The sequence below is a fragment of the Amblyraja radiata genome, chromosome 45, assembly GCF_010909765.2.
Source record: "Amblyraja radiata isolate CabotCenter1 chromosome 45, sAmbRad1.1.pri, whole genome shotgun sequence".
In the NCBI taxonomy this organism is placed as follows: Eukaryota; Metazoa; Chordata; class Chondrichthyes; order Rajiformes; family Rajidae; genus Amblyraja; species Amblyraja radiata.
The window spans coordinates 2,665,221-2,673,982 of record NC_046000.1 but is presented as its reverse complement, the minus strand read 5'-3'; the positions used below and the strand labels follow the sequence as shown (position 1 = coordinate 2,673,982).

Genomic DNA, 8,762 nt, shown 5'->3' with positions numbered 1-8,762 from the left:
GAAGAATGTGGTTGGGTTGGAGTGAGTGCAGAGGTGATTCACCAGCATCTTGCCTGGACTGGAGACATTCAGTTGTGAGAAAACATTTCAGATTCTTGTTTTGTTTTCCCTGCAGCGAAGGAGATTGATTATTAACCACATGAAACTATAGGGCTGTAATATCCACTGATAGATGAGATCATCAAAATTTATTCCCCCTTCCTTGTGTATTAAAAACAAGAGAGCAGACTTTTGTTTTGATGGTTGACACTTGAATCATGTTGCCAGAGGAGATGGTGGAATCAGGTGCCATCACCGTGTTTGAGGCAATTAGACTGTTAAATAGGAAGGTCCTATAGGCCACAGTCCTAAAGAAGGCAGATGGGATTAATATAGATGAGGAAAAGAGATGGACATGGAGGGCAAAGTTCCCCTTTCTGGGCTGCAGCCTTCTGTCGCTCTGAATGTAGAAATGTCCATTTTGGGAAAAACAGAAGCACGTTATGTAAAATGCGAGAAATGACAGAGTTCTGAGGTTTAGAAGTATCAGGCTCCTGGTCCCTGAAATACAATGGCTCATAGACTGGTACATAACCAACTAGGAAAGTGACCGGAATGTTAACTGATGAAGGATCTATGCCCTGAATCATTATCTGTTTTACTTTCCCCAGAGACTGCTTGCCTTGAAACAACACAGGCTGAGGGATGACTACAGAGTGGTAGATGGGTGTTTGGGACGAGCTGCCAGATGTAGAGGCAAGTATAGTTCACATTTTAAAATCATATTTGGACAGCTAGATCATTAGCAAATCGTTAAAGGGGCAATAGTACACAAATGCGACTAGCTCAGCATGAACATTGGGATGAAAGGCCTATTTCCACACTGACGAACAATGATTCCATAATATGCTGCCTGCCCCACTGAACCTTTTTATGGTTTGTCTATTTTTAGTTCAGATTTCCGGATTTTGCATTTCGTTTTTTTATTTTCAGAATGTTATATATTGGTCTGCGGGGAAGGAGCAGGGAATATTATAGTCATCGAGTGATACAGTGTGGAAACAGGCTCTTTGGCCCAATTCACCCACACCGGCAAACAATATCTGTCTAACTGTTTCTTAAATGATGGGATAGTCCCAGCCTCAACAACCTCCTCTGGCAGCTTGCTCCATATACACCCACCACCCTCTGTGTGAAAAACATTTAATTACCTTTTGGATTCCTATTAAATATCTTCCCCTTCACCTTGAGCCTATGTCCTCTGGTCCTCGATTCCCCTTCTCTGGACGAAAGACTCTGTGCATCTTCCCAATCTATTCCTCTCATGATTTTGTATAGCGCTATAAGATTTCCTCTCATCCTCCTGCGATCCATGGAATAGAGGCCCAGCTCACTCAAACTTTCCCTAAAACTCACACCCTCTAGTCCGGGCAACATCCTCATAAATCTTTTCCCCTCATAAATCTTTTCTGAACCATTTCAAGCTTGACAATATCTTTCCAATAACATGGTGCCTAGAACTGAACACAATATTCTTATTGCAGTCTCACCAACGTCTTATACAACTGCAATATGACCTCCCAACGTCTATACTCCATACTTTGACTGATGAAGGCCAAAGTGCAAAAAGCCATTTTGACCACCTGATCTACCTGCCACTCGACCTTCATGGAATCATGCACCTGTACTCCTAGAACCCTCTGCACTACAACACCACCCAGAGGCCTACCATTTACTGTGTAGGTCCTGCCCTTGTTCGACTTCCCAAAATGCAACACCTCACACTTCTCTGTATTAAATTCCATCCATCATTCCTGGCCAATCGATCCAGATCCTGTTGCAATCGGTCACAACCATCTTCACTATCTGCAAAACCACTAACTTTTGTATCATCAGCAAACTTGCTAATCTTGCCGTGTATGTTCTCATCCAAATCCTTGACATAGATGACAAACAACAATGGGCCCAGCACTGTATTCTGAGGCACATCACTCGCCACAGGCAACCAGTCTGAGAAGCAACCTTCCACTATTACCCTCTGCTTCCTCCCAATGAGCCAATTTGCTATCCATTCAGCTATCTCTCCTTGGATCACATGCGATCTAACCTTCCAGAGCAGCCTATCATATGGAACCTTGTCGAACATCTTACTGAAGTCCATGTACACAACATCTACTGCTCTGCCCTCATCAAACTATTTGGTCATGTCTTCAAAAATTTCAATCAGATTTGGGAGACATAACCTCCCAGGTACAAACCATGTCTACTATCCCTAATCAGCCCCTGCCCATTCAAATGCCTGTATATCCTATCCCTCAGAATACTCTCCAGTAACTAAGCAACTACAGATGTTCAGCTCACCGGCCTGTAGTTCCCTGCATTTTCCCTGCAGCCTTTTCTTGAAAAGAGGCACAACATTTTTCCACACTCCGGTCTTACAGCACCTGTCCTGTATTGAAGGACGACTCATAAATTTCAACCAGGGCTCCTGCAATTTCCTCTCTAGTTTCCCTCAATGTCCTCGGATAGATCAGATCAGGCCCTGGAGATTTGTCTACCTTCAAACACGACAGTATCTTCGGTACTTCTTCGACAGTAACCCTGACTGCTCTAGACATTTCCAGTGCCTACTCCAATTTCCTCCGTCCTACTGTCTTTCTCCTCGGTAAATACAGAGAAGAAATACTCTTTTAGGACCTTGCCCATTTCCTGTGGTTCCACACAGAGGTGACCACTTTTATTCCCAAGGTCTCACTCTCCCTCTAGTTACCCTTTTCCCCCTTATGTATTTATAAAATATTTTGGGATTGTCCTTAATGCTAACCACCAGAGCCATCTCCTGGCCCCTTTTTGCATTTCTGATTTTTTTAAAAAAGTTTACTCCTTAGTTCCCAAAACTCCTCCAGGGATGCACTTGATCCCAGCTGCCTATACCTGTCCCATGCATCCTTCTTGTTTTTGACTAACGTTTCAATTTCCCTCGTCAGCCAAGCTTCCTTACACTTGCCTGCTTTGCCCTTCACTCTAACGGGGACATAAACATCCTGAGCTCTTTTCAGTACAGTTTTAAAAACATCCCATTTGGCCGATGTTCCTTTCCCCTCTAATAACCTGCTCCAGTCAACTTGAGCGAGACCTTCTCTCATACCCTCAAAGTTGGCCTTACCCCAGTTGAGCATTTTAATACTTAGACCCTCTCCGTCCCTATCCATAACTATCTTAAACCTAATCAAACTGGTCACTGGTCCCAACAGGCTACTTCACACACACTTCATTAACTTGCCCTTCCCAATTTTCCCCATTTCCCAATACTAGATCCAGCGTTACCCTCCCACAATAGCCAATAGCCAATTGGTGCTGGAGTAGGCCATTCGGCCCTTCGAGCTAGCACATTCACTGTGATCATGGCTGATCATCCACAATCAGTACTCCTTTCCTGCCATCTCCCCATATCCCTTGACTCAGCTATCTTTCACAGCTCCTTCTAACTCTCTCAAAGCATCCAGAGAATTGGCCTCCACTGCCTTCTGAGGTAGAGAATTCCACAGATTCACAACTTTCTGGTTGAAAAAGTTATTCCTCATCTCCGCTTTAAATGGCCTACCCCTTATTTTTAAACTGTGGCCCCTGATTCTGGACTCACCCAACATCGGGAACATGTTTCCTGCCTCTAGCGTGTACAATCCCTTGATAATCTTGTAGGTTTCAATAATATCCTCTCTTAACCTTCTAAATTCTAGTGTATACAAACCCAGTCCTTCCATTCTTTCAACATATGACAGTCCCGCCATACCGGGAATTAACCTTGTGAACCTACGCTGCACTCCCTCAATAGCAAGAATGTCCTTCCTCAAATTTGGGGACAACAACTGCACACAATACACCAGGTGTGGTCTCACTAGGGCCCTGTACAACTGTAGAAGGACTTCTTTGCTCCTATACTCAACTCCTCTTGTTACAAAGGCCATTAGCCTTCTTCACTGCCTGCTGTACCTGCATGCTTACTTTCAGTGACTGCTGAATAAGGACACTCAGATTTCGGTGTACTTCTCCTTTTCCTAACTTGAGATCATTCAGATAATAATCTGCCTTCCTATTCTTGCCACCAATGTGGATAACCTCACATATATCCCAATTAAACTGCATCTGCCATGCATCCGCCCTCACCCAACCTGCATCCTCATAGCACCCTCCTCTCAGTTCACACTGCCACCCAGCTTTGTGTCATCTGCTAATTTGCTAATGTTACTTTTAATCCCTTCATCTACTAAATCATTAATGTATATTGTAAATAGCTGCGGTCCCAGCACTGAGCCTCGTGGTACTTCACTAGTCACTGCCTGCCATTCTGAAAAGGCCACTACATCCACTGTCTCTCCCTTGTCCATTTTCCTAGTTACAATCTCAAAAATGTCCAGAAGATTAGTCAAGCATGATATCCCCTTCGTACATCCATGCTGATTCAGACCGATCCTGTTACTGCTCTCCAAAAGTGCCTCTATGTCATAATTTATAATTGACTCCAGCTTCTTCCCCACCATCGATGTCAGGCTAACTGGTCTGTAATAGTAAGATTAAACGAGAACTTACCAGTTTGAAGTTTGATCTGTATTTTATGAGGAGTTACGATGAGGGATTACGTGAAGAACCCGCTCAGCACGCATGCGCGGCATACTTCAAAGCAGCGGTGTGGAATCACAGATAGACACAGTTATTGAAGTAAACATAGTAAAGACAAGGAGAAGGTACACAAAATTGCTGGAGGAACTCAGCGGGTGCAGCAGCATCTATGGAGCGAAGGAAATAGGCGACGTTTCGGGCCGAAACCCTTCTTCAGACTGATGGGGGTGGGGAAAGAAAGAAGGAAAAAGGGGAAGAGGAGGAGCCCGAGGGCGGGCGGATGGGAGGGTGGGAGGAGACAGCTAGAGGGTGAAGGAAGGGGAGGGGACAGCACAGGCTAGCCAAATTGGGGGAATTCAATGTTGATGCCATAGGGGCGCAAGGACCCCAGACGGAATATGAGGTGCTGTTCCTCCAATTTCCGCTGTTGCTCACTCTGGCAATGGAGGAGACCCAGGACAGAGAGGTCGGATTGGGAATGGGAGGGGGAGTTGAAGTGCTGAGCCACCGGGAGGTCATGTAGGTTAAGGCGGACCGAGCGGAGGTGTTCGGCGAAACGGTCGCCCAACCTACGCTTGGTCTCACCGATGTAAATTAGCTGACATCTAGAGCAGCGGATGCAGTAGATGAGGTTGGAGGAGATACAGGTGAACCTTTGTCGCACCTGGAACGACTGCTTGGGACCTTGAATGGAGTCGAGGGGGGAGGTGAAGGGACAGGTGTTGCATTTCTTGCGGTTGCAACGGAAAGTGCCCGGGGAGGGGGTGGTGCGGGAGGGAAGGGAAGAATTGACGAGGGAGTTGCGGAGGGAGCGGTCTTTGCGGAAGGCAGACATGGGGGGAGATGGGAAGATGTGGCGAGTGGTGGGGTCACGTTGGAGGTGGCGGAAATGGCGGAGGATTATGTGTTGTCCAAAGACAAGGAGACATCAGTTTATCAGTTTATCAGTTTGACCCATATTATTGAGGGTGGGAGCGGAGGGCACGTAATCCCTCATCGTAACTCCTCATAAAATACAGATCAAACTTCAAACTGGTAAGTTCTCGTTTAATCTTACTATTTTACTTCGGAGTCACGTGAGTGATTCCGTGAAGATTTCAAAGCTCTGTGATTTCAAACCGTGTAACAGTTATTACTACATCACTGCCGAAGTCTTTGAGGGAGGAATTGTGTTATCGTAATCTACCAATGAATCTGTTTGTAGAAAAACACAATTATATATTTTTTTTAACAACAAAGAAATTAAATTGCTCCCCTGGGCTTAAATTAAAAATTTGCAGTCAGTAAAATCTTTCCTGCAACTAAAACAGGTTTTGCCAACGGCTTATTATAAACATTTCTGAACGGTCTTTCCCCCCACAATCCTGCTGTAGCCAGGATGTGGTCTATAGGCACGTCCATTCTTTTAGCCGTCGATGTGGATGCTGCCCTGGTGGAATGAAATTTGCACATGTTCGTTTTTATCCCAGCAGCTTTTAGCACCTGCTTGAGCCATCTCGAAATGGTTTGGCTCGTCACCCGACCATAAGGTTTTTTATGACTGACCCACAAGGCTTTTCATCTCCCTCGAATATTTTGGTTGTGTCTATGTAGGATAGTAGGGTCATGGCACATAACCGTGTTTCTGGCGGGTAAGCCAGACTCCACGACTGGATTAGGTGTTCCTGGTCTGCTCTGTTTGATCATTCCCTGGATAACGCCAGAGATCTGGTCTGGAGCTGTGAGCATGCTGTCCAGTCGCAATAGGTGCAGTGACTGGACCCTCTGTGCTGATACAAGTGCCATCAACATGAGTGTTTTGAGCATAGATTGTTCCAGGTTGAGGGATCTGGCTGGTGGCCATCCCCTGAGGTATGTCAGGACCACACTGACATCCCATGTATGGGTGTACCTTGGTCTAGGGGGTTAGAGTTGTAAATACCCTTCATTAGTTTGACCACCAGCGGGTGGGACCCCATGGCCTGTTGTCCTGGAGCTGGTTTTAAATAGACAGGCAGGGCACTTCTAGCTGTGTTGATGGCTCTGTAGCTGAGTCCTTCATCGTGGTGAAGGTTCGCCAGGAATTCCAGTACGTTGGTAACTGTAGCGGTTGAGTAGGTGGTCCCTGTATCCAAGCAGTACTTCTCCCATTTCTTGATGCTGGACAAGTGCTGTTTTTTAGTGGATGTTCGGAGGGATGCTGACATGGTGTCGACGGTTTGTTCTGATAATCCCAGTCCCAGAAGTGGTTTGTGCAGAATCTGCAACCCAGGAGTTTGATTTTTTTCCATGGCACGGGTGGCTTGTGTCCGACACTGGGTGTTAATAACTCTGGGTCACTGGGGAATACCATCGGAGTTTCAACAACCATGTCATGGAGTTTTGGGAACCATGGCTGCGTAGGCCAGTCGGGTACTATCAAAATACCTGAAGCAGAGTCCATTTGTATTGTGCGTAGTCCCCAACTGATGAGGCAGAAGGGAGGAAATGCATAGAAGAAGAATTTCCCCATGGTACTGGTGAAAGCTCGGGGCCTGCATGCCAATCCCGTAAGCCTTTCAGGCCAGGGCCCAGAGCAGGCCCCATGGAAAATGCGCCACCCCCCAACATCACCGCCACGTCAGACAACGTGCAAGACCCGTTGGACCGGCAGGAAACAGAAGAATACCCATAACCATGGAGGTAGGTGGGTCTGGTTCCTACCAACGTATAGAAAATAGGGGCTTAATACTAACAGGGGGGAGATTACCAAAAAAAATCGGCATCAATTAGTGATCGGTCACTATGTAAACGGTGTTGGATTATCGTCTGGTTCATTTTCACAAAAGACGGAATATGGGCGAAAGTGTGAAATGTTCCTCCCTGGAAAAACTGGACGAATTGCCAAGTGGACGAAATGCAATTCAGAACAGTTACAGAGATGAAGACAGGAGTTCATAAACCCCAATACCCAAAGTAAATAAAACTGTAACGGCAGCACTAGTCGACCGGCCGTGGGCACAACCTATGATGACTGGGACAAGCTGACGTGTTGGAAAAGGAGTTTTACTTCTGTTTGATGGACAGGAACGCAACATGGATACCGGTAATATCCCGCGTATATTGGAACTTAATTTAATCACTAAGCAGAATGTGAAACTATTCTGCTGCGATTCAATGTCGAAACATTAGTACAACTCTTTCTGCGAAAATGTGGGTGGCTCTTATAAGAGCCGTTGGGTTTTGGGTGTTTTCTCAACAATGTGTGGATCTTTATTTGGAACTGGTTTACTTGGTCACCGCCTTTGTCCCTTCCGACACGGCGTGTTTGGCCAGCTCCCCGGGAAGAAGCAGGCGCACGGTGGTCTGAATCTCTCGGGAGCAGATGGTCGCCCGCTTGTTATAATGCGCCAGGCGGGAAGCCTCGCCCGCAATACGCTCGAAAATATCGTTCACGAACGAGTTCATGATGCCCATGGCCTTGGAGGAGATGCCGGTATCCGGGTGAACCTGCTTCATCACTTTGTAGATGTAGATGGAGTAACTCTCCTTCCTCGATCTCCTGCGCTTCTTGCCACCTTTGCCTGCGGATTTCGGCAAAGCTTTCTTTGCGCCCTTCTTGGCGGCTGTTTTCGGCAAAGATCTTACAGCATTTTTGGTTTTCGGCGGATCAGGCATTTCCTCGGTGGATTTCAAACCCGAAAGCAAAGATCTTATAGCAGATCTTTGGGCTCCATCATTCAGTCCCTGTATTTCACACTGTGCTTGAAGGAGAATGGCCCGGACCAAGCAGACAGCGCGCAAATCGACCGGAGGGAAAGCTCCTCGCAAACAGTTGGCGACCAGCTGGGATCACGGAGACATGGCTCCAGGGTGACCAAGGCTGGGAGCTGAACATCCAGGGATATTCAATATTCAGGAGGGATAGAGAGAAAGGAAAAGGAGGTGGGGTAGCGTTGCTGATTAGAGAGGAGATTAACGCAATGGAAAGGAAGGACATTAGTTTGGAGGATGTGGAATCGGTATGGGTAGAGCTGCGAAACACTAAGGGGCAGAAAACGCTGGTGGGTGTTGTGTACAGGCCACCTAACAGTAGTAGTGAAGTTGGAGATGGTATCAAACAGGAAATTAGAAATGCGTGCGACAAAGGCAAAACAGTTATAATGGGTGACTTCAATCTACATATAGATTGGGTGAATCAAATT

The 8,762-nt window shown here is 46.3% G+C and overlaps 1 protein-coding gene across 1 annotated transcript; it reads right to left on the bottom strand.

The window, feature by feature from the left end:
• Positions 1–7,771: 7,771 nt before the first annotated feature.
• Positions 7,772–8,248, bottom strand: LOC116968544 (histone H2B-like). The gene has a single exon (XM_033015311.1). It carries the CDS (start codon positions 8,233–8,235, stop codon positions 7,846–7,848), a length of 390 nt encoding a protein of 129 aa, XP_032871202.1. The 5' UTR covers positions 8,236–8,248; the 3' UTR covers positions 7,772–7,845.
• Positions 8,249–8,762: the final 514 nt, after the last annotated feature.

Bases quoted from the DNA above. Each gene is read 5' to 3' on its own strand.
- LOC116968544 (XM_033015311.1), bottom strand. From the start codon at position 8,235: ATGCCTGATCCGCCGAAAACCAAAAATGCTGTAAGATCTTTGCCGAAA.